The sequence below is a fragment of the Camelus ferus genome, chromosome 6, assembly GCF_009834535.1.
Source record: "Camelus ferus isolate YT-003-E chromosome 6, BCGSAC_Cfer_1.0, whole genome shotgun sequence".
Classification (NCBI taxonomy): domain Eukaryota; kingdom Metazoa; phylum Chordata; class Mammalia; order Artiodactyla; family Camelidae; genus Camelus; species Camelus ferus.
Genome location: NC_045701.1, coordinates 51,912,589 through 51,937,580, shown reverse-complemented (window position 1 = coordinate 51,937,580; position 24,992 = coordinate 51,912,589). Strand labels below are relative to the sequence as shown.

The following is a 24,992-nucleotide window of genomic DNA, read 5'->3' as shown; positions in this document are numbered from 1 at the left end:
TGTTCTTTTTTTAAAAAAACTGTGATATAGTTGATATACAATATTAAATAAGTTACAAGTATACAACACAGTGTTCCACAATTTTTAAAGGTTATACTCCATCTATAGTTATTATCAAATATTGGCTATATTACCTGTGTTGTACAATATATCCTTGTAGCTAATTTATTTTATATGTAATAGTTCTGTTCTACTGTTAAGATTTACATACCCACAGGAGTGATCCTTGATTTGTCTCCCTCTGACACTCTATAATCAATCTGTCAGCAAATCCTGTTGGATTTGTCCAAAGTCTGATCACTTCTCATCATCTCCACTGCTATTACCTTGGTCCAAGCCAGCAACAGATTCTGACTGATCTCCCTACTTTTACCTTTGTTTCCATTCAGCCTGTTTTCAACACAGCATCCAAAGCGATCCTGTTCAAAACATTGTTAGGTCATGTCACTCCTCTGCTCAAAATGAAGTTCCTTACAATGACCCACAAAACGCTAGGTGCCATAGTTATCTCTCTAACGTCATTTCCCACTACTCTTCTTCTCTGCTCCAGCTACATACTTCTTATATTTCTCCAAATTGTCAGGAATGTGGCGACTTGCAGTGATTTTGCTCTTGCTGGTCTTTCTGCTTGGAATACTCTTCCTCTGGATAGCTGCGTTACCAGTTTCCTTTGTCACTTAACACCAATGTCTTCTCCTCATGGGCCTTCCTTGTCATTCTATCATATTATCTAAAATTACTAACCCTTTTTTTCTTGTTTTCTTTCATCTCAGCACTTATTACTATGTAGCATAGTATGTTTTATTTATTTTTCTTCTTTACTGTCTCTTTTCTCCATGAGAGTAGAGAGTAGGGATTCTTTGTTTATTGCTTTATCACAAGCATCTAGGACAGGGCTGAGCATAGTGGGTGCTCAATGAATACTTGTTGGTTACTGAATGAATTGTGAGAGATCTGTGCCAAGGGACCATAACAGCGTGCAAAGATAGAGACAGGCACTATATAAAATGTCTTATTTGTCCATGGCAAAACAAAATTTGATCATGTTCCTAGTCTTGCATAGTAAAAAACTCCTTGGCTTTTGTTAATTGTTCACATCTCCTATCCCAGAGAAAGCATTTTTTCCACTGCTAAAGCCTTAATTTGGTCACTAGAGGGTGCATCTCATCTTATTTGTAAATGTTATACTGTACATTTTGCACCTCTGCTAAGTTATATAGAAGAAAGTAAGGTCTATTTTAGACTCAAAAATCCCAGGTATTTACCTTTAGTGCTCAAAATTCTAAAAAAAAAAAAAATCTACGATTGGAATATTTAACTATGAGGAAAGAAATTTTCACATATTGAAAATATACATACATATGGAGGTATGGGGAAGTCATTCTGGATTATACATGAGTTAACTTTAATTTTATGCTAGCTAAAATGCCTGGTCATACGTGTATGTATCTATCAAAATTCATCAAATTTTACATCTGAGATATGTGCAGTGTACTGTACAGGAATTATACCACAATAAATGTGTTAAAAATAATAAAATAAAATAGCCTGTTTGTGGCCTAGCCAACATACATTGTACATCTGCTTTAATTATTAAAGACAAAGGCTCACTGACCAGAAGTAAAGAATGTTTGTGTTAGAAATAAAAATTAAATGCCTCCCTTCCTGGGAAATGCTGGTACTCCTTCAATGGTAAGACTCCCTTCCCAGGTGTCAAGGCCATACTGACTCTGTATTCTATGCTGATCTATTTTTTTCTTTTTTTTTAATCTTAAAGGAATGTATCCCTGACTTGTTTAATGTTCTTTGTTCTGACAAGATACAGAACTACACTGACCATTTCCTCAGTTATCTGAGAGGCTGTCTTCCTGGCTTACAGTTCCCCGTTTGGCACAAATAAAACTCTTTCCTATTCCTATTACAGATTAATGGTTTCCATCGACAACTCCAAGAGGAAATAATGTGACTAGTAAGTATAACAAGGATACCGATGATTAAATAAAAATATATTAATATGAAATTTATCTTCAATAAACCATAGTAAAAACTCCATTTTGGCTTTTTCCTTTATCAGAAAGATACACTCCCTGTCACTCAGGAGACTACAGATTTATACTTGTTTCATTAGTATCGGATGGATTAAAGTTTTCAATTTAAGAGTCATCTAGATTTTTTGGGTGCGGCACTAGCCTAAGGGTGGTATTCCTTCAACGCTTGCGGGCAGTCTGCGTTATCTCGGACCTAAATTTACCAACCCAAAACGCTCCAAGAGGGATGTCCTCTCTGGTGCACGAGGAGCGAATGCATCTGTCTCAGGGGGCGTTACCGGCTCCGTCCCGGTCCTGAGAGAAAAATCTGTGGGTAGAGGAGGCTCCACCGCAGGAGCGCGCGAGGGCCTCCAGGGCTCAGTCCGGTGGGCTTCGTTCTTCGTCCTCTCGTGTCCGCGGGACTGCCTCTCGCTGACGGGGAGTGAAGGCGGCCGCCGTTCCTCGGGAAGACAGCGGAACCAGGCCGTTAGCTGAGGGCGCAGACCGTCATACCGCAGCCCGAGCCGCGCCGCGGACTGGGGAGGGGGAGGGGCGAAGGCGCTCGCGCAGCGTCGAGTTTCCCAGAATTCCCAGCGGCCGCGGGGAAAGTTTACGGGACGTAGGCGGCGGCGGAGGCGGCGGCGGCGGCAGTAGCGGTTACTAGGCGGCCCGCGGCCGACCATGGCCCTGGCCGGGCGTCCCTGGCCTCTCATCTCCGAGTCTTGGGGAGACGTCGCGGAGCGGGCAGACTTCCGGGAAGGAACTGACAAGCGATCGAGCGGCGGCCGGCGCGCATAGCGCCCCGAACATGCGGCAGTCTCTGTGGGCGACCCCGGGCTGCGGAGAGGCGGCGGCGGCGAAGGCTCGGGAGGGAAGGAGGCGGCGGCGCCGGCGGAGGTGGCGGCCGGGACACCCGGCGTCTGGCACGGAGCCCTAGGGAGGCTGCTTGGCGTGGCCTGGAGCCTCGTGGACAAGGATGCTGTCCCGAAAGAAAACGAAAAACGAAGTGTCCAAGCCGGCCGAGGTGCAGGGGAAGTACGTGAAGAAGGAGACGTCGCCTCTGCTGCGGAGTGAGTGTCGGGAGGGGCGCGCCCACACCTGGCCGGGGCGGCCACGGGCTGCGGGGACCCGGGCGAGCGCTGCTCCTCGCGCCTTCTTACTCCTTTTGGTTTCTGTGAAATACTGTTTTTTTTTTTTTAATTTCATTACGCCGAAGGGTGTTCGTTCTTTGAAAGCTGACAAAGAGTAAGAAACTTAGATTAGTCCACTCCCGCACCCCTGTCCCCAAATAAGCACAGACTTCCCCGTCCCTTTATTAGTTTTGATTACTGGGAGAAAGAGGCTCTTTAGGAAACGCTTAAATTGCTGATCCCCTGATGCTATAGGAACTAAAGTGATTAGACTGGGGCGTACTTTTTCCTCTTCCAGTTACGTCGAGATTTGCCTTGTGTTTGCAAACATTGTGGTTGTCACTCGCCGGTGCTGGAAGTTGTGCGAACTCTTCGGTAGAATTCCTTAGCCCAGCTACTGGATGTTCTTGGATGAGGTGAAAGCTGATTGTCGCTATTGTAGCCGCTACCCAAAGCCTCATCAATCGTAGATCTCAGGGTAGAAGAGCAAAAAGTATAAGTATTTGGCTATGTTTGTGAGAATTGCTTCAAATAACCCCCCGCCCCCCCCCCCGACTCCAAAAAGGCAGAGTACTCAAAATAGTTTTTTCATATTTCCGGGAAATTACCAAAAAGTGTGTTTGTTTGTTTTTTAAAACTTTAACAGAATGCTTTTTTTTCTTACCCCACTCCGGCACTTTTCTTCTGTTCATTTTAAGTTTCTGACTCTAATTTTCCAGCTGAATCTTTTGAATTTTTAATTCTTGCTTGTGAGGTAAGGAGCTAATTTTTTGGTGCTCATACTGCATGCTGGGCCCTTTGTGTAAGTTTCCTTTTTGGAAGCTCGTAGTAACCTTGTGACTTAAGCATTACCTCATATTGTAATTGGGAAAGCTTGTCATAGAGGTTCCTAGTAATGTTTGTCCAAAATCACACAAAAAGGGGGGGAGAGCATGTTTTTCCATTGTAACTACGTCATCAACCTTCCAGATTTATCCTTGTATTTGCAGTGCTTTCTTAAAGAACAGAACAGATCGGATGGGTATCCCAGTAATCTTGAACTTGATTTTTAAACTTTTTTTTTTAACAGTTTAATTTTCAGTTGCACCTTCTCTTTTGATTTTGGCTAATTTTATGATAGCTTACAGTTTGCTGCAAATAAAATTTATTGAACATTACTTGAAATCGTTAAATATGTTTGCCACACCTTTAAGCAAATAACTTTTGATATAGTATTTTGTTTCTGTTTTAGTTTCATCAAATACGTGTGTGGTGGTGGTGGTTTTTTTAAGTGGAGCTGCTGGGGATTGAACCCAGGACCTCCTGCGTGCTAAGCCTGCGCTCTGCCACTGAGCTATTCCCACCACTCTAAATCAAATGTTGAGCCTTGTTTATTGGGATATTAAGTTTTTGTCTAGAGTTAACTTTGATGCTTACTAATATGAGTGCTCTCTGAAAGTGTTTACTTAATGAACTAGTAAAACGGTCTCCAAGTCCAGTTTTCTTCATGTTTTGAAGTTATTTGCTTTCTAACCAGGAATGCCTAAACTGTTTAAGTTCTGTATTCAGAAGTACTGTTTACTTAAAGCCATTGTTCTTCCGTTATCTTCTGCTTTGAATTATAATTGTTCTGAAAGGAGCCACAGTTTCAGGCTTGGTGTGTTTTTGAACTGATTCAACATTTGTGTGCATCTTTGAAATGAGACATTTTTATTTTTTAATTTTTATACTTAAATTTTTAGCTTTTCCAGCTCTTAATTACTGTACTAGTGCTGCATAATTTCAAGAGTAGGAAGACCAGATTGATAATTTAAAAAATCTTTTTAAAGGAGTCTACCTTTGCATGTTTGGGAATAGCATTGGGTTCTGTTTTTTTTTTTTTTAATTGTGTTTGCTTGAAGAAGGACTTAGGGAATTTTGAAAATGAAGTAAAATCAACAAAACAAATTGTAATGTTAAATTATGCCGATAAATTGTGTATCCATTTGTTAGATTGTTTAGTATTTTTACACATTTATTCATGAGTATTTCATTAATATTTATTTCATAGCTAAGCTTATTGACATTTCCTCATATTATATGTGGTAATATGCAGAATATTTGATTTTGGCAGAGCTTACACATAACACATTCATACAAATTATAAATTCATTTGAGTGGGAAGATGTCAGTCTAAATTTTAAAATACCCAAATAATATCCTAAAATTTAAATTGTGTTTTCCTAAGTCCATTGAAATTTTTCATTTTGGGGTGATAGATGTAAATGACCAATTTCTGAAAAGTGTATTACTTACTAATCATTTTATTCTTTCATTACAGATCTCATGCCTTCATTTATCCGGCACGGTCCGACAATTCCAAGACGAACTGATATCTGTCTTCCAGATTCAAGCTCTAATGCCTTTTCAGCTTCTGGAGATGGAATAGTTTCAAGAAACCAGAGTTTCCTTAGAACTCCAATTCAAAGAACACCTCATGAAATAATGAGAAGAGAAAGCAATAGATTATCTGCACCTTCTTATCTTGCCAGGAGTCTAGCAGATGTCCCTAGGGAATATGGCTCTTCTCAGTCATTTTTAACAGAAGTTAGTTTTGCTGTTGAAAATGGAGATTCTGGTTCCCGATATTATTATTCAGATAATTATTTTGATGGTCAGAGGAGGCGCCCACTTGGGGATCGCACACACGAAGACTATAGATATTATGAATATAACCATGATGTCTTCCAAAGAATGCCACAGAATCAGGGGAGGCATGCTTCAGGTAAGTTAAAATTATAAATATTACATTATTTTGTGTTTGGACATACTAACACTTCATTGAAAAGGTGTTCTTTTCTGAATTTTCTTGGGAAGCCAGTAGATACTCCTAGAGAACTACTTCTCCATTTTGCCATACTTGCTAAACCACCTTGCAAATTAACCTACACTGAGGGAAAGAATTTTGTGTCCATTAACTCATTTAATCAACTTATTTTATAAAAACTTGGTACTTATCTGAAGGCTATGTAGACTGTGTAACACTGTGAACCTTGAAAACCTTGAGAATTTAATGTCTACAGTCGGACTGAATCTTGGTTTAGATTTGGTAGAATGGGAAGGTTAGGGTTTCAGAGAAACTAGACTGAAACCCACAAAAGGAAAGGCAAATAGGAAGAAGGGGCATGGTGGGCAATACCATGGCAGCTGCATCGATACTTAGCTAGAACCTTCTGTGTTTCTCTTCACAGAACTGTTTTGTAGTTAAATAATTATTTCCCTAGTTGGTCAAAAAGACATTTTTGTCAAATGGTTAATTGTTGTGTTAAGCATGTCCTTTTGTTTTTCTTTTTGGAATGGGCAAAAATATTTTCCATGTAATTTATAAAATCTAATTTCTGCATTTGCTTAGTTGGGGATAATTGGACAAGAAACAGAAGAGCTAGGAGAAATGAACAATTCTCCATTATTCCTAAAGTACTATGTTACCCTGGATAAACTGAAGCAAATAAGGTGACTTAAAAACAGTTTGTTGGGGGAGGGTATACGTTCAAGTGGTAGAACACATGCTTAGCGTGCATGAGGTCCTGGGTTCAATCCCCAGTACCTCCTCAAGAATAAATCAGTAAATAAGCAGAATTACCTCCTTCCACCAAAAAAACCAAAAAACCAAAAAAACAAAACAGTTTGGAGTATGAGTGTTCTGAGCGTAGAAAACGTTTCATTTATTTAGTATTAACCATTTATGTGGGTCTAACGTTTTCCCTGACCCTCTTAGTATCTGCCTTCTGATACCGTATTTAAGAGAACAAACCAATATATACAAAATGATCACAGAACAGTTAGTTGTTACACTTTGTGGCACTGACTGTAAGTGCAATAGGAAGTCAGAAGAGAGAGATCAGGGTAGGCTAGAATACTTAAAGAATGGTTCTTGGAAAGGTAGGAACTGAACTGTGTGCTTTGAGCTTGGACTTTAGATAACAGGGGATATAGGAAGGACATTAGGTGGAAAATCAGGAATAACCCTGTGAAAACAGTAGACGTGACATAAATCCAAGGAACTGTGTAGTTCTACCTAGTTAGAAGATATAAGTTGTAAGGTGGAATGGAGATTAGTGGTGCTCCAGCAGGCTGTAGGATTTAGACTTGAGTCAAGCAGAAGCCATTGCAGATTTCAAAAGGACAAGAATTTCATTTTATGAAAGCAGTATTTAAAGATTAGTTTACTAGTTGTACTTAGGATAGATTACTAGAGAAAAAGGGGACTGCAGGTATCAGTGGTAGAGGAGAGAAAGGGCAAATCTATGATACTTTTGAAGGAAAAATGAGACTTAATTACAGTTTTGGGAGGAAATAAATCACTGAAGTTTTGAAAATTGAAGAGTAGTGTGGAATAGTTGGCAAGAGTAGCTTACTTTGTGAAAGCTGACATTCAAATCTCATTGGGACATTGAAGAACGGTTTTGTAGGCATATAGAAATGCTGTAATGAAAACAGGTGGGTGCCTTTTTCGTTTTTAAAGAACTAGATTAAAAGGATTAGACAGTTGCATACTTCAGTGTTTATTTTGGCTATTTCTAATGTGTAGTTTTAAACCTCAGAAATAATTTGCTATCCAATCAAAATAGTAAGTTTTTAAAATAAAGTTCACTTTTATATATTTTTAGAGTAATATCTACTTATTATAGGAAATTTGCAGAATGCAGAAAAGTTAAAGTACTCATTATAATAGAGATTCCTTGTATTTAGTTATTTCTTTCATCTTTTTCAATGATACTCTTTTTTTTACATTATTGTGATTATACTCTATACAGTTTCATATCCCTGCTTTTTTACTTGAATGAGTTCTTAATGTTATATACTGTTTATGAGTAGTGTCAATTATCCATAATTTTCTTGCACCATTTAGTGGTTAATATTTTAAATGTTAATGAGGACCTGACCTAGACTGGGGACATTTGGAAAGGGGAGAAGTGGGACACATCTGCCTTGATGGGCCTTCACCCCATTGGGGATTGAGGGATGAGGGAAAGAGAAGAATCAGATAAGATTAGCAAAGCCCCTGGCTGTGTAGGAGGTGCTCCTAAAAAAATGGTTGAATAAGTGAATGGATCCACAGATTTCAAGTCTGGAGTCTTAAGACACTTTTGGTAGCTGAGGGATAGCTTATAACAATCTGCTGTTAATACAGATTGTTGTTCTTCACACTTCCTTTCCCATGTATATTTATGTTGCAAACATCACTGATAGTTCATGACACTTTCATGCTTGAAGTATGAAGAATTAATGATACCAAGTTAAAATCTTGTTTTAAAATTCTGATTTGCAAAATATCATGGAGGAAATGCTGTAAAAACTGAATTTCTACTGATCCTCTCTTGGGAACCTACTTATGCAATCTAACGTAGTTTTTGTAATTTTAATGACACATTTTAAACAACTTTCCAATCACAATTTATTTTTTTATTTTTTTTCCAATCACAATTTAGAAATAAACAAAATACAAGTTAATTGGATACTTACTCAGATTAAAGAATGTCATTCAAAAAAAGATTTGCATTTATTATGGCAGTGATAGATGCTTGATAAATTTCACTTAACATTAATTTATATCAGGGCAGTAAGGATGCTTTTACCTTTCAGAAAAAAACAGTACTTCTTTGCAGGAGTCTCTTAAGTGGCAGGAAAGGATTAACAACCAATTATTAACCAAACAGAAAAGCCTAACAGCTGTTTTTTCCAGAAAGGAAAAAAATCTGAGTGTGAAACAATAGCTGGAAATTTCTTGAATTCATCTTGAAAAGGTTTGAAACTTATTATATATTCAAGATTTATGCTGGAGAGAGTTTAAGGAATTGAATGAATGGAAAGGAGAAAGTAAATTTGTGGGAGAGTAAGGATGTTCTATGGACAGATCTGTTTTCACGAGGTTTAAATTTTGATTGCTCTTACTAATGTAATAAGAATAAAAAAGTATGGAAGAAAATAGTTTTTGTATGATTTGAGAGTAGTATTCCTGCTAATTAGTTATTAGTTAGACTTTTAGGAAATACCCTATCTCTAGGGTTAATTTCATCTCATTGTATTTGGCAGAAGTACAAAAAAAGTTGTATAATATCTTAAAAGTTCTTAGGGCCTAGCAAGTTCTACATTTAGCTGTGAAATTTGACCTTTAACATTTTGGCCTACATACCAGTCAGGCACTTACTGTATGTGCCAAAGGAAGGAATTCTGCTGCTAACAGGAAATCTTTAGTTGGAATACTAAAGGCAAATTGAATTCCTTTGTTTGTCCTAATAATTTAGTTCTGTACAATTTTAAGTAACAAACTTGTAACTCATTTTTAAAGACAGCTAAAGAAGTCAAGTTATAAAAATCAAATTAAAATGTTCCAGGCTTTACAAAAAAATATTGGAGTTGTGTTTATTCCAGGAAACGTATAAATAAGTATTTTGTGAACCAGAATCTTCTTTGGAGGAAGTGTTAATAATCTTTAGGGGTACAACTTTATTTGTAATTAAATTTTGGAGAGGAGGGAAAAAGGCATTTGACTTGGTTAAATACTTTTATCTCTTTATCAACATCTCGATTATAACATGTACTGTAATGTTTAGTGTCTGTTACCCTGGAGCTTATAGCCTTCATTGGAGTTCCAGATTCCATTTATTCTCCAGCGACTACAACGGTAGGAAATTAGAATTTTTGAGCTTGTCTGTAAGTGCAGATTTTGTAGATATCTGCCTAGTTGTATGAGATTAAGTTCTTTGGAGGCATATCTACTGAAAGCTTGGTGGAGAGACAAAGTAATACTTTATCTGTGCCTAAAAAGGTTAGGAATCATGGTCTCACATGGTGTTGGTAAAGCCAGTGAGTCTGTTTGGAACTTTGTGAACTTTATGGCTCCCTTATCAACTTGTCAAGGTTTAGTTGCTGAATACAAGAGATTTTACACTTATAGAGAGGTCTTTGTGTTTGCTCTAAATATGAATTTCAAGTTTACCATGGTTTAAAATCTGGTGTTAGGTACCTACTATTGTTTAAATGTAAAAGTACCTGTGTTTCTAGATTGAGGCAAGTTCAGTACATGGAAATTTGAATTTTCTAAGCAGATGAATGAAATTACCACAGACTTTAATACTCCTAGGCCTGTACAATTTTAAATTACTGTAATAGTTTTTTGTTTTTAATGCTGCATTTAGAAATCTATTTATGTATTCCCAGGCAGACCTCTTGTCAGGCCGAAATGTTATGGTTCTTATTAATAACTCAATTTGAGTACATTCAATTGACTATAATTTTAAAAAAAATTGCTATTCTTGGCTATGGCTAGAACTACAACATTTTTAGTGATGAAAGTATGAGAAAGTATAAAGCCATTGCATGCTTATACAATGTGATTTTAGTGTTTTACTATGTGCATGTCTTTAGCACACTGGCTTATTTTTTTTCTGTTTAAATATTTTCTCTTTAAGTACTGAAGTTGCTTAAGCTACCCTTATTAAATAAACGTTCAGTTGCAGGTGACAGAAGCCAAGGCCTGTTAGCTTTGTTTTGTTTCATAGTCACCGTATGTTTTAGAAATGTATGCCTTTCTTCCTAAAGGGTACTGAGCAAGAATGATTTTGTTTTCTTTCTTGCATTTTCTTTTCTGCCAGAGTTCTTCATAGGTGGTGTTGCGTACATTCTATTGCATCAGTTCCAGAGACACATAATGACTGATTTCTCTTTTTGTGATGTTAAAATTGATCATGGAATAAGATGTCATCCGAATTCATCCATCATGATGTTCTCCGTCAACTTTTTACCTATTGATTTGAAAGCCGTTAATGATTATTGGCTAGATCCAGTATTTCATTAGGTGTTGCAAATAGTGATACTCTAATTTTGTTGTTTATTTATTTATTAGTTGAAATTCTATAATGAAGACCTTTACTTTTTAAATTATTGTTCATGTAAGACAGGATAAATGCTAGCTTTTTCCTTTTATTTATTATTTTTTCAGAATAATGAATTGGTACCCTAGCCACCTCCAAAGGTAACCAATGAGTTTTTATTTTTAGTATATTTATGAACTCAGGGATTAAAAAAAAATTAAACACCAAGCTTTATTTAGATTTTACCAGTTATTTCATTAATGTTCATTCTCTGTTTCAGGATCCAGTGCAGAGTACCACATTGCATTCAGTTGTCATATCTCCTTAGTGTTCTTTGGTTGATGACAATTCCTTAGTCTTTAATTCTTCATGACTTTGACAGTTATAAGGAATACTTGTCAGATATTTTGTAGACTGTCCCTCAACTGGGACTTTGATGTTTTTCTTATGATTAGACTTGGCTTATTGGTTTATGAAAAGAATACCACAGAGGTGAAGTGTTTTCATCATACTTTATAAAAGAGATATATGATCTCTATATGACGTTATTGGTGCTGTTAACCTTCAGCAATTGGTTAAGATTTGCCAGGTTTCTCCACTATAACAAACACTGCGTGTTCTTCTAGTTTTTGTCTTCATTGTTGTTTCTTTCTTGAGCATACCTTTTATGTCTATAGTCTTTACATCTGTGTTTTGGATTCTTGCATTTTTTTCCTTATGGTCTTCCTTCAGGGAGTTGTTGCTTCAATCTTTTTACTCTTTTAATTTATGACAGTGGCAGAATATTTCACTTTTTTCTCTGCTTTGGGACAACATTTTTCTGAATGTTCTTTTTAATGAGTTTTGTACCTTTTTGCCTCTTTAATTTTTCTTATAGAACTGGTGTTGTGCTGTTCTTATTACACATTATTGAATAATTTGGATATTTCTAGCTAGTTATTTAAAATTGGCTCTTGTCTTTGCCAGAGAGGTTAGGGGGTTGTGTAGGGAAAAGGAAAAATTATTTCAAGATAGTGTTTTGGGATATGTAATTTTTCACAGTGCTCTGTTCTTATTTTTCCACTTCTTTCCTTATTGTTCTTCTAGCCCAGTTCCATTTGGTAGTTTTATATATATGTGTGTGTATATATATATAAAAATAAATAAGATTGAGGGATTATACCTTCTTTTTAAAAATTTTTTTTCCTTTTTTTAGTTTATTTTTTCTTGTCCACTTTATATTTTTAATTCTTATTTTTTATTGAAGTGTAGTCAATTTACAGTGTTAGTTTCAGATATACAGCAAAGTGATTCATGTATGTATGAACATATATATATACTTTTTTTTAAGATTGTGTGTGTGTGTGGAGGGGGGTAATTAGGTTTATTTATTTATTTATTTTTTGGAGGTACTGGGGATTGAACCCAGGATCTCATGCATGCTAAGCATGCACTCTACCAGCTTAGCTATATCTCTCCTTCCTTTTTTTTTTATTGAACTATAATTGATTTACAATATTGTATAAGTTTCAGGTGTACAGCATAGTGATTTGGGTTTTGTGCAGATTATATTTCATTATAGGTTATTATAAGATATTGGTTATAATTCCCTGTGCTTACAGTAAATCCATGTTGCCTATCTATTTTATGTATAATAATTTGTGTCTGTCTGTTAATCTCATACTCATACTCTTACTTCTTCTCCCCTTTTGGTAGCCATAAGTTTGTTTTCTATGTCATAAGTCTGTTTCTGTTTCATATATAGATTGTTTTGTATTATTTTTTAGATTCCCCAGATAAATGATATCATATAGTATTTGTCTTTCTCTGACTTATTTCACTAAGCATAATAGTCTCTAGGTTCATCCATGTTGCTCCAAATGGCAATATTTCATTCTTTTTTTTTATGGCTGAGTAATATTTCGGGGTGTGTGTGTGTGTGTATACAAACATATACACACACCACATCTTCTTTAGCCAGTCATCTATTTGTGAGCACTTGGGTTGCTTCCATGTATTGGCTATTGTAAATTGTGCCACTATCAAAGAGGAAGTCTAGTTCCTCCCTTCTTCTGTAATTAAGTAATAGTTAATACTGGCTAGTTTTGTGAAAATTTTTATTTTTAATGATAAAATTGTGACTTTTAACAGAAGAGTATATTTGGGAATTACTTTTATAACTTTCTCAGATGGCATATTTTTTAGCTGTGAATAATTGTTTTATTTCTTCTCTTTTCCTTCTCAGGTATTGGGAGAGTTGCTGCTACATCTTTAGGAAATTTAACTAACCATGGTTCTGAAGATTTACCCCTTCCTCTTGGCTGGTCTGTGGACTGGACAATGAGAGGGAGAAAATATTATATAGATCACAACACAAATACAACTCACTGGAGCCATCCTCTTGAGCGAGAAGGACTTCCTCCTGGATGGGAGCGAGTTGAGTCATCAGAATTTGGAACCTATTATGTAGATCACACAAATAAGAAGGCTCAATATAGGCATCCCTGTGCCCCTAGGTAGAGTATCAATTTATTTTAACTTTTTGTTTTGAGATTATCTAATGATAGATTTTGAACTCATAAAAAAATAACAGACCTGCCTTCTCATGTATCAGAATATATTTTTGCATTGTAACATCTTGCTGTTTTTATTCAATTTATAAATATTTTATGTTGTTTCCTACTATTGCCAGGCAAGAAAGTGAAAATTGGAACTGCACAGAACATCTCAGATCTTTTGATAAATGCAGCCAGTGATCTTTTGGACTATTCTGATTGATGCTGGGCTTATCATTACATCTCATTTATAGCCAGACTTTGAGCCCTAGGAATTTTATAGCCAGTTGTCACATATAGCTATAGAGCCCTTGAAATGTGATTAATCCAAATTGAGATGTGTTATACATGTAAAATACACACTGGATTTCAAAGTACATAAAAAGTTAGTGTTAGTCTAGTAATGAAATTGCAAATGTTTCCAGTTTACTGCATTTGAGTTCTCAAGAACTGAGACATAAGATTAAAAATGGGTAGGGTATCATCAGCATGTTGATAGGTGTTGCTTCGTATCATCTCACATCATACAGATATTTGATTATAGCAGATGTGCATTATTTAGAACCATTAAAATCATTATGAAAATAATTTTAATATCACCCAGAAAACTAAACTTTGTCATTGTGCTGTTTTAATCATTTTACATATTTGGATTTATTTATTCAACTTTGAAAAGCAGTTTTTTACAGTGATTCCATGTAGTGGCACTCAGTGTTTATTGAACAACTAAATTTTTCATCCCTTCAGAAGAACCAAATCACCCACTCTGCCTGTGTTGGGCTCTAGCCCCTTTGCATACTCTCCTTACCATCTCAAGCAGGCTGCTGCTGTCCCTGGCTTCTATTTTTAGGCCTGGAACATGGAGATAATTTATAGCTTCCCTCCCACCTGATCACAATCCCCACCCAAGGGCCACTTATTCCTGCTGTGTCCCCAGCACCCAGCACAGAGACAAGCACACAGATAGATGTTTGTTGAATGAATAAATGATAGAAATGCAAAAAAAGAGAAGAAAAGAAATGCAGTTATAGTTTGCTATCACTGGGTGGCAGAGGCTTTCTGGTTTGTAGAACTAAATTTGAGAGTGTATATTGAGCTTAGTTTTCTTATCATCGTTAATCTTATATTATTACAGAATTTTTATAGTTTACAAAGCATTTTCACAATTAGTTAATTTGCTTCTCTCCATAACTGTGTAGACTTTTAAAAAAGGAAAGAATAAACACCTTCCTTAACCTCAGATAGGTAGTATTAATAAATAGCTATTTGATTGTCTATATTATGCTAATCTTTATACAGAACTCTTGACATATATTAGGTCATTTAATCCTTGACAGTCATCTTTGGTATGAATTTATTCAAGTTTTACAAATAAGGAGACTGAGGCTTAGAGAAGTGAAGCAGTTTCGCCTATATTCATACAATTTGTAAGTGGCCAAACTAAGATTAAACCCCCCAACCCCCTAAGTATATCTGACTTCAAACCTCAGTTCTTTCCTACCTCCCAGCTGTACTGTCAAGGAATATTTCACTTTGCTGAGTTGAAGATAAAATTTAGTGCCATTTGCACATTGATCTTTAAATTGCTAGCCACAGTCTAATCCAACATTTAACTTTAGTCCTAGTTTAGTATTGAAATGACCTTTTCTGATATACACATAAATATTTATGTTTGGAGGCAGGCTCTTCCAGTTTGTCTCCAAGTCTGGAATAGGCCATTATGGTCTCTCAGAATTCAGTCTTTAACCTTCCAGTGGTTCAGTGCTTTCCTTTAGCATTTTCCCATATAATAGCCTCCACACCAGCTTGCTGCTCTCTCCTTCCCTCAGCATATACAGGCCATTAGAATTAATTAAAAGCATGTTTTTTTTTTTTAAGTTTCTCATTTAAAACAGATTCTAATCAGCTCTGACTCCCATATGCTGTCTTTAGGTGGTAAAAGCAGAAAGGAAATAATAGTACAGTGGGTATTTCAAACACAGTACTCATCCTACTGTAGTACCTATTCCAAACCCCTTTTTCAGCCTAAAGGAGGTAGAAAAATTTGCAGCTAATTACTAATTATTACTGAAATTTATGATTCTAGTTTTAAGCTTCTATATAAAGATTGTAACTTAATTCTGACTTTTTTTTTTATAGAATATGTTAAGGTTTAGGGTTGGTTTTATATCCATCACTAATGACCTACAAGTTTCCAAGAGAAGGTGAATTTTACTTCCTCTATAGTATGGTTAAAAAAAAAAAGGCATATCTACATTTTTTAGGTAGTAGAAGTTTGGGCAAGAGGCACATTAAAAAATGCTTAAATGTTGTTGTTCTTATAGTTTCTTGTTTGATTTAGGGCCTTTATGCTAAGGAATGTTGATTCTTTCTTTTTAGTGTACCTCGGTATGATCAACCTCCTCCTGTCACATACCAGCCACAGCAAACTGAAAGAAATCAGTCCCTTCTGGTACCTGCAAATCCATATCATACTGCAGAAATTCCTGACTGGCTTCAGGTTTATGCTCGAGCCCCTGTGAAGTAAGTGAATTTACAGCACAAAGCTTTGTTGAAGGGTGAGTGGAGGGCTGAATGGAGTCTGGGCTGCTTAACCCCCACAGCATGATGTTTTTTCTCTTAATAATATTTGGCTTTTAAATAATATTTAAAGAAAGGATATTACAGCTTATAAAGTTTGAAAGTCATTGATTAGAAATAGAAGTTCTACGTTTATTGAATCTCTACTTTCTTTGTGTGCAGACCTGTGCTATTATAGGGATACGGTAAAGGACGTACATTCTCAATAACTTGTAAATAAGTGATACAATACCTTGTGTGATAAAAGAAAGGACCCAAGTAAGTCCTAGGCACAGAGGTGAAACAAAGCAGGACACAAGGGTGTTAAGGAAATAGTATGTGCGCAAGTTCTGGGATGAGGTGATCTGTGGTTACTGACACTTCAGCTGTGTTACCCTCGGCAGGGTGCTTAATCTATAGTTTTGTCTTATGAAAATTGGATATAGTAATAATACCTACTTTTGAGGTTGTCTTGCCCACTGAGAGAGCTTAGTAAGTGATTGTTATTATTTGGGGGGGTAAAGATACAGAATTGTGGTTAAGGTCACTCAGGAAGGAAACTGAGTATGATTTCTGTCTCCGTCACCTACTTACTGAATGACATTGGGTAAGTTCTTGAACTTCGTTCTAAGTGTTTTTCCTCTACTGAAACACAGGGGATAATAATCTAACCTCCCTTACTCAGTATGGTGAGGCTTCAAAGTGACCATTCATTTTAAAGCAAATGGCACAGTGGCTGATTTGGGTAAGTCCTCAGTAATGGTTTCTTATTAATATGAGTGAGCAAGGAAGACTGCACTAAAGAGAAAAATACATGGGTTAGTTTTTAAAGATGCTGATGAGTGTGCTAGGCTCATTGAGAATATTTATTGGGTGCCATAGTATGCACTGTTCTTAGAATGTAATCATGAATAAATGAAATTTGCCTCAGAGAGCTTCTCTTTTCTGGGAAACAGAAGTAGTTACTCAGATCAATAACCCAATGTGATAAGGATTAGTGACAGTAGTAATACAAAGTGCTGTGATTTCAGAAAAGGGGGTGTTTGAAAGCAAATAGTTATTGATAATCCAGTGCTTCCTATGCTCAACTTTTAGGTGTGTTATCTCATATACTCTTCCCCAAACCTATTTTACAGGTGAAAAAAGCTTTGTCTCTGCTAAGATCACACAACTATTGCGTGTTGATTTTAAAATGGTAGATTTTAAACTTTCACCTCTAACTTCAAAGTTCATGCCGTTAACCTTTGTCATTACTACTTTCTTATTTAATAATAATAATCACTAACTGAGTATCTATTAAATTCCTGGCACTTTGCTAGGCATTTTATACATAATAGTTGCATGTATAGTACTATTAACAACTATATAAGCTGAAACTTTGTAGCCTTAGTCTTAATATTCCTTTTGTATTTCAATACCCAAAATTATCAGCATAAAATAGCCTGAAGAAGAGTTTTAGAAAGTTTAAGATGATTGTACAGTGAATTTAGAATGAAATATTTAAATCTTATAACATTATTGGTCATTTACTGTGAATTATTTGTTAATTTTTAGCCAGCATAAATATCCTCTTACATTCCCTCTGATCTTCTCAGTCTGTAAATTCATAGTTGTGGCCTGATGCAGTGAGAGAAGATGATATTTGAGGGTTGTGGTCTCAAAGCATCAGTTTTTTTTTTCCTGAGTCAAATTTAAGCCTTGTCAGTGTAATTTTTTTCAAAGGTTTTAATTATAGATATTATTCCCTGGTATAAACAGTGCTTGTCAAAAGTTTGGTTTTAGTTTATTTGAAATTACATAACACATTTATCCATAGAAATTAAGCACAGTTTGGTATTTGAGCTAACCTACAGAAGCCTCTGTATCTGATAATACCCATATAGTATAGGAATGGGATGAGGAATGATAGCAGATGGACTTCTCCTTTTTTCCTCTTCTCTCATTCCTGATACCACTTGACCTACTACTGTGTATAGCCTTTGTTTCATATGCTGATCCTAAGTCATATATAATATGTGCATGTATTTATATTTTCTTTAAGTCTGGAAGAATATGTGCTTAACTGTTAACCTTTGTTATTTTAGGGAGTTGATAAGATTGAGGAGGGTTATTCTTTCCACTTTATGTTATTTCTATTTTATGACCATTGTTAGAAAGAAATAACATAAAAAGCTTTCCTTTTTGGGGAAAAAGATAGTACTTAAATGGAATTCTTTGCTTCTTATGAAAAGAAATGATTCCCAAAGATTATAGTCCCTTTCCACTCTGGTTCTATGAGCTAGCTATAAAACTTCAGGAAACTAGCAACTTAAGTTTTTTTTCAAATAGATCAGAACTCTCCCAGAATGGGCCAGTAAGAAGAGAGCAAGTACTTCTTTACTGCTTAAAACAAGAGGTCTAAAACCTGATACTTTTTAGCTGATCCTAAATCTTTGTCTCTAAAGAGGATGGAAATGATTAATATTGTTCTGTCAATGAAAGGTGAGCTGTTATCTGTGAATTAGATAATGGAGAAAAAAGAGATTTTAGCCAAAAAACTAGCTTGTTTCTTCCTTTTGTTTAATAAACAGTCAATATCTTCTAACTTCCTAAAATGCTTTGATTCTATCTCTAGCAGTAACTTAACCAAAATAATTTTTGCATATACTTCCAGAACTACCTTAGAACAGATAATATTCTAAATTTTTATTTATTAATTTTAGTAAAGTTATAGCTCTAAGTTTGCTCACAGAGCCTAATATATCATATAACTTTAGTCAAACTGAACTATAGGATAAAATTGTAAGATTTAATCTTTAACAGGAAAAAGACCATTAGGAACTATTTACTTTCCAGTATTCCTCACCCTCCCCCCCCCCCCCGCCCCCGCCACCAACACCAGTCCCCAATAGCATTGTGGTACTGACTCTATTTTATTCCTGTGTCTTGGTGATCCTGTGTTATCACCATTGACTCACTTCTGGCTGTAGGAGGAAAGGAAGAGTGGGCATGCTTTTACATAAGGCAGGCACAAGGAACTTGGGCTATGTTATGATACCCGGGGCTGGGAATAGCAGCACTTTTGGCTCCTGAAGGTAGCATCCACTGGAGTGTGAACATGATTTTTGGTAGCATTACAGCAATTGCTGTTTGCTTATATGGGTTATTTACAAGTACTGTTTGAATACTACCCTAGGAAAAACAGTAAAAGAGATACTATAAGAAAAGGTTACTGGAGTAGTTTATAGCCTATTTTCTGAATGATTTCCCTGTATATTTAGAGTATAGTGACTAAAAGTTAAACTGAAGCAGATTATTTGACTCCTTAAGAAGAGAAAAATGAGAATGACATACTTCTCGTAAAAAAAAAAAAAAAAGGCAGGCATAGGCAGAAGGCAGTAACTATATAGAAACTGCAGGGGCAAGAATTTGGAATGGAAATTGGCTCATGGCATACTTTTCTCGTCTGTGCTCTTCTTTAGAATGCTTTTTCTTCTTTCTTTTAAATGGTGTTTTTTTTTTTTTAATGGAGGTACTGAGGATTGAACCCAGGACCTCATGCATGCTAAGCATGGGCTCCACGACTGAGCTGTACCTACCCCCAGAATGCTTTTTCTTCTTCTCAAAGTATTTTTACTAATTACTCTGATTTTGTTACTTCTACCCAAAATCCTATTCTTAATGCTAAATGCTGTGATTGGGAGTCAGAAAACTGTCTGAAGCTTTTTTTTTTCCTTTTTAAAAAAAACTTGAATGCTTATATAGAATGATACTCATGTCTTAAAGACAGGTGTGACATTTACTAATATTACTATATTTATTTTTCTCCTTTTTCCTTGCTAGAAAGTATATAGATGATACATAAGCTTTAATGTTCTTACAGTTCACCTGGCATAAATTTAAGCAACTTGAATCAGTAGACATTGCTGAAATGTCCCTTAGCTATGAAATTCAGACTCAGAAAGATTAAAGTTTTTTGTTAGGAATTATGAATTTGTTTCAAACAAGTAAAATTTTAAGGTACATGAAGGGCAGAGTTTCTAGGAAACACCTTGCAACTGTTTCTTCATAGAGGCTTCATAGAGGCTTATTAAGTATTTCTGGTAATATTTCTCCAATTTATGTTGGCAAGTAGTTGGAGTTAACAACTAAAGAGAATATAAAGCTTTCTACCAAGTATATCTGTTAGTAAATTTGCAATGCTCATTAAATTGGTAAATTTGGGATCCAACGAAATATGTTTACCTTGTGATTTTATGTAACATGCTTCTGATATTCCTGGTACACATACCCAAGTTGTACAGGAATATATGTGGACGTGCCAGGCACAGTATGTGGCTCATACTGGCTTCTCTGTATTTGTGTACTGTTTCTTTTTATTAAAAATAAAACCTTTTTAAAAAAAGATGATTTTGGAATAAGACAGTAAATGCAAATGAGACTGACACGCAGCCTACTGCACTAAGGAGGCAGGTAAGACATTAAATGAATTACCAAGCAAAGGATCATTGGGTAGGAAATGTTATAAATGATTATTAAGAATAAATTTACCGTATACTGTATAGCACAGGGAAATATATATACAAGATCTTGTGGTAGCTCACAGCGAAAAATAAATGTGACAATGAATATATGTATGTTCATGTGTAACTGAAAAATTGTGCTCTACACTGGAATTTGACACAACATTGTAAAATGACTAGAACTCAATAAAAAAATGTAAAATAAAATAAAATATTACATGTATCTTAAAAAAAGAATAAATTTACTGGAGTTTACAATGAAAGGTCTTCCTATTATGTCTGCTCCGTAATATGATTTGAGAAGTATAGCTTTAAAATTATGTAAGTATATGCCTTGCTCTAGTTCTAGTTTTTTTTCTCTAATCTTAGTAGTTATTAACATTCAACACTATTACTCTGCTGCACCTTGGTCCATTAGTTCTCTGCCTTTCTGATCTTTTAGTCACTAAACAATTTTGCAAGAGATATGTATATAGCCTTTTTAGGTTTCATCAAAAAAGTGAGAAGATTGGATTAGAGTGCTGTCTTTAGGTCTCTTTCAATGTGAATTGTAAATTACTGCTTTAGTAGTTTGTTGCATACTTCCGTGTCAGTATGTGATCTGCTTACCATTGAAGAAGGATTAAATGCCTTCTGAAATGTCTATAAATATAATCTTACGTGAGTCCATCCCTACATTGTGGAGTCTTCTACAGTCTACTTATTCTCTCATTTTGAAAAGAGCTTATTCTTCCCTTTCTACTTGAGTTTTTCTGTTTGTTTTTAATATTGTATACTCAACCTCAGGAAAATTCAGCCCACAAATGATGGTTCCTTTTCATTCCTCTATTTATTTCCTTGTTTGCTGTAGTGAACAGCATGCCTCAAAAAGCTTCATCAACACTAGTGACACAAATGATCTTGCCCATTTTTGTGTATTGTTCTTTGTAGAAACAGTGTCATCTAAAGTATTCTTAAGTTCCTGACAGTTAACTTTGGATGAACTTACGAATAATTTGAAATGTGTTCTTCAGAAATTATAGAACCACAGTGGTTTAAAATATGTGTTCATTATTGTCTACCTGTTAATATTAGAATAACTGATACTTAAGATGAACAGAAATGGGTATTTTTTTAACTTAAATTGAAATGAAGTAACATTAGCAGTTTTCTTCTCTCCCTAAAAAATAGTGTATTTAACTAGCAGTTAATAGCTCAGTTATTTTTAATTACAGTTTATAGTTTACTTAGTTATAATAAAATTCATATTTATAAAAATAGACCAGTTTATTGCTATAAGTTCATATTTATGTATGTGTTGTGAACATATGTCTGATTGTGTTTTAAAACAGATATGACCACATTCTGAAGTGGGAACTCTTCCAGCTGGCTGACCTGGATACATACCAGGGAATGCTAAAGTTGCTTTTCATGAAAGAACTGGAACAGATTGTTAAAATGTATGAAGCCTACAGACAGGCTCTTCTCACAGAGTTGGAAAATCGCAAGCAGAGACAGCAGTGGTATGCTCAGCAACATGGCAAGAATTTTTAAGTTAAATTTTTAAAAATAAAATTTAAGTTTTATAAGGGCTTTAAAATATCTTCACAGATGAAAAACTGCAAACAAGTACTTTGGTTAATAAAGGCAGCTTGCTTTTTTGAAATTATAAAATTCTAATTTTACATATATTTTATTTTTAAAAATATTCTTTTATTGAGAAAAAAATGAGTTTATCATTTTAAGAGCCAGCATGGCAAACATTTCTAAATGCTGTATGTTTGGAAACTACTTTGAATATTCTCGATGGAGACAAATGCAGCAAGAAATGTCATTTAACCAGATACTAAATGGGAAGTGATCAGTTGGTAAACTCTTCCAGTAGCAGTACCTTTCTTTAAAAAACAGAGAGATAATCTATGCAGTATTTAAAAAAAGATGTTTACTGCTTTAGTGTGGAATACTGTCTGAAATTGGATGGTTTAAATACTACCATCGTGTAGTTCAAAACATAAGATGGTATTTGGGACCTTTATTGTGATAAATTTTTATATATAATGTGTGGGGTTCTTCCCCCCTCCAAATGTAAAGAACCCTTTTAAAACATGTTGAGAAAAGTATTTTTTGGTATGAAAGGGTGAAGGGCCTGTAATCTTTCAGGAATAAATTTAGGCATAAGGCCTTAGCCTGTGTGGGAAAGTTATGTACAGCACTCAAAAGTTGCTAACATTACTTCCTCACTGTGGGCCAGGGCTCTTATGGCATTTAGTAGCATGGTTCTGATGAGACAGCGGAGGGTTCCCAACAGCATAGCACGTTGCCATCCTAACAGACTGGATTGAGCTGCCAAAAATGACAATCAGGGATTCATTAAGAAATCTTGGTCATTAAATTGATCTTACATATCTTTTATCTTCTAAGAGTTTGTCACAGAACTTTAAAACCCAGTATTTCCCTTCCAGTTTTTTTCCTTTTGGCTTAATAGTTACTAAGACATTGTTCATAATTAGCACAGTATATTTGATTGCAGGAAATTTATGGCACGTCTAGCCTATAAATCTCTAGAATTCTGTGAATTTCAACACTTATTGAAATAGCTATTCAGTTATATTTAGATGTGTTGTAAATATGTAAATAAATTTTTAGTTTAGGTAACCTTCCAAAATACAAAGCACTCCCAGTTAGATACCATTGAGTTTGAATTATTGGTAAAATGTTGAAAATGTTACATGTTTGATTTTATATAACAAGCTTATTAAATATATTTTTGTGGAAACTAAATGTGTTGTGTTTGAGTCCATGTTTTATGCATAGTGCTATAAATACTGTTTTTCCATTCAGAAGGCCCATAGGCAAAGGAAGCAGTATAATGAAAGGGGTATTGAAAAATGAAAATAGGTTAGTGGAATTTTATCAGTGGGAGAATTTATTTTGCAGGGCATTTGATCAGACTTTTCTAATATGTGAGTTTATATATCTTAAGAACCCTCACACACTCTTCTATCCTGGTCATTGTCTACTCCTTACTTAATAGTACCATTTAAGGCTTAGCCGTTTCTAAGAAAGTTAGAAATTACTGTTATAGAGCACCCAGATAAGAGGCATTACCTTCCTTTTTTCATTACCACACTTTTTTTCTCTCTTTAAAAAGTATGTTCCTTGAAATTCCACTACAAATTTTAGTGGAAATTGGAAATACAATATAGAATCACTGATGTAAAAGAACTGGAATGTACCTAAAAGAGATTAGCATACATTTCTTAAAATGGAAAGCTGAATTTGTAATGGTGTCAACGTTTTTAAAAAGGCATTTTGAATTTGAAAAAGAGAAATCTTCAATCATTCTTTATCAATACCTCTCAAACATTTCCAAATTCAGTTGTTTTTAATCTTAGGAACCAGAGTAAACTTTAATAATAGTTCACATGTTAAAAGAATAAACCTATGATGAATACATTTCTTTGTGTACCAAATGAAAAAATATACAATGCAGTGAAACTCAAATACATATACAAAGTGATTTTTGTGCATTTTTGATCAAGAGGTTTATATTCTATATTAAATCATAATATAAAAGAAGCAATATATAGTTTTTGATAAAGCAACTGAAAAGCTCTCTTAAATGTCTTCTAAAATATGAGCTAATGATATATGTAAAATGCTATAGATTGAATCAAGCCTATTGAGTTACGATGCTATGCTTTAACAGGTGACTGTGAAATAATTTAAAAATTCTTCTGTAGAAATTAAATGAGCATATCCAAATGTGGAGTAATATTACTACATGGTTTAACTATAACCTGGTAGCAGAATTTAGTAAGTTCAAGCAGAACACATGTACTGTTATCATAAATAGACAAATACTTTAAATCATAACAGCATATTTAAAGACAAAAATCAGGAAACTGTACATGTTAACAAAATGATATAACCATGCATACATACATCTGCTTATTAAACACTGAAGTAAAAGAACTAAAACCATTTTGCAATCTTCAGAGGTGCTTGGTATTTTACTCTGTTCTGATGGAAGCACTTTTGAATGTTTGCATGGAGACATAAAACAATATTTAACTGACAATTCGGTCATGCACCTGTATTTTTAAAAATTTGATTAGGTTTTCTTCTTTTCTGATTGTTCAGTAGATTCTGACTTTGGTGCAGGAAAAGCTTGATGATACAGATGTCTATGGGTTGCTGCAGCACTGTAAAGCTTATATAAAGCCTAGAAATACAAGAATCAAGATTATAAAACATTAAATACACAGATACACTAGTTTATGGTACCATATAAAATTTAGCATGCTAAATCTGGAATCCTTATATCATCAATCAGAGACAGAGGCTGTCTCTGCAGCTGTGCCACCAAGACCTCGGGTTGGCCTCAGTCAGCCTGAGCCCGAGCCTGAGCCTGGGGAAGACACCT

The 24,992-nt window shown here is 35.1% G+C and overlaps 2 protein-coding genes across 5 annotated transcripts in view; one reads left to right on the top strand and one right to left on the bottom strand.

Annotated features, from left to right (window-relative positions):
- The first annotated feature begins 2,625 nt into the window (after positions 1 to 2,625).
- On the top strand, positions 2,626 to 23,347 carry SAV1 (salvador family WW domain containing protein 1). Of its 2 annotated transcripts, none has more exons than XM_006193251.3 (5): positions 2,626 to 3,097; positions 5,457 to 5,900; positions 13,217 to 13,487; positions 15,906 to 16,049; positions 21,919 to 23,347. In XM_006193251.3, the coding sequence occupies exons 1-5, from the start codon at positions 3,004 to 3,006 to the stop codon at positions 22,118 to 22,120; spliced, it is 1,155 nt and encodes a 384-aa protein (XP_006193313.1). In that variant the 5' UTR covers positions 2,626 to 3,003; the 3' UTR covers positions 22,121 to 23,347. The 2 variants fall into 2 exon arrangements, with proteins under 2 accessions (XP_006193313.1, XP_014421983.1); XM_014566497.2 differs by having other exon boundaries at positions 2,966 to 3,097; positions 15,906 to 16,084; positions 21,919 to 22,056.
- A 585-nt stretch (positions 23,348 to 23,932) lies between these two features.
- The window catches only part of ATL1 (atlastin GTPase 1), a 67,957-nt gene continuing 66,897 nt past the window's right edge, over positions 23,933 to 24,992 (bottom strand). For 2 of the 3 annotated variants that reach the window (XM_014566498.2, XM_032482011.1), the window contains exon 15: positions 23,933 to 24,791. In XM_014566498.2, coding sequence (XP_014421984.1) covers positions 24,681 to 24,791 — 111 coding nt within the window. In that variant the 3' untranslated portion in view covers positions 23,933 to 24,680. The remainder of the gene's footprint in view (positions 24,792 to 24,992) is intronic. The other variant, XM_014566499.2, reaches the window with a different exon arrangement.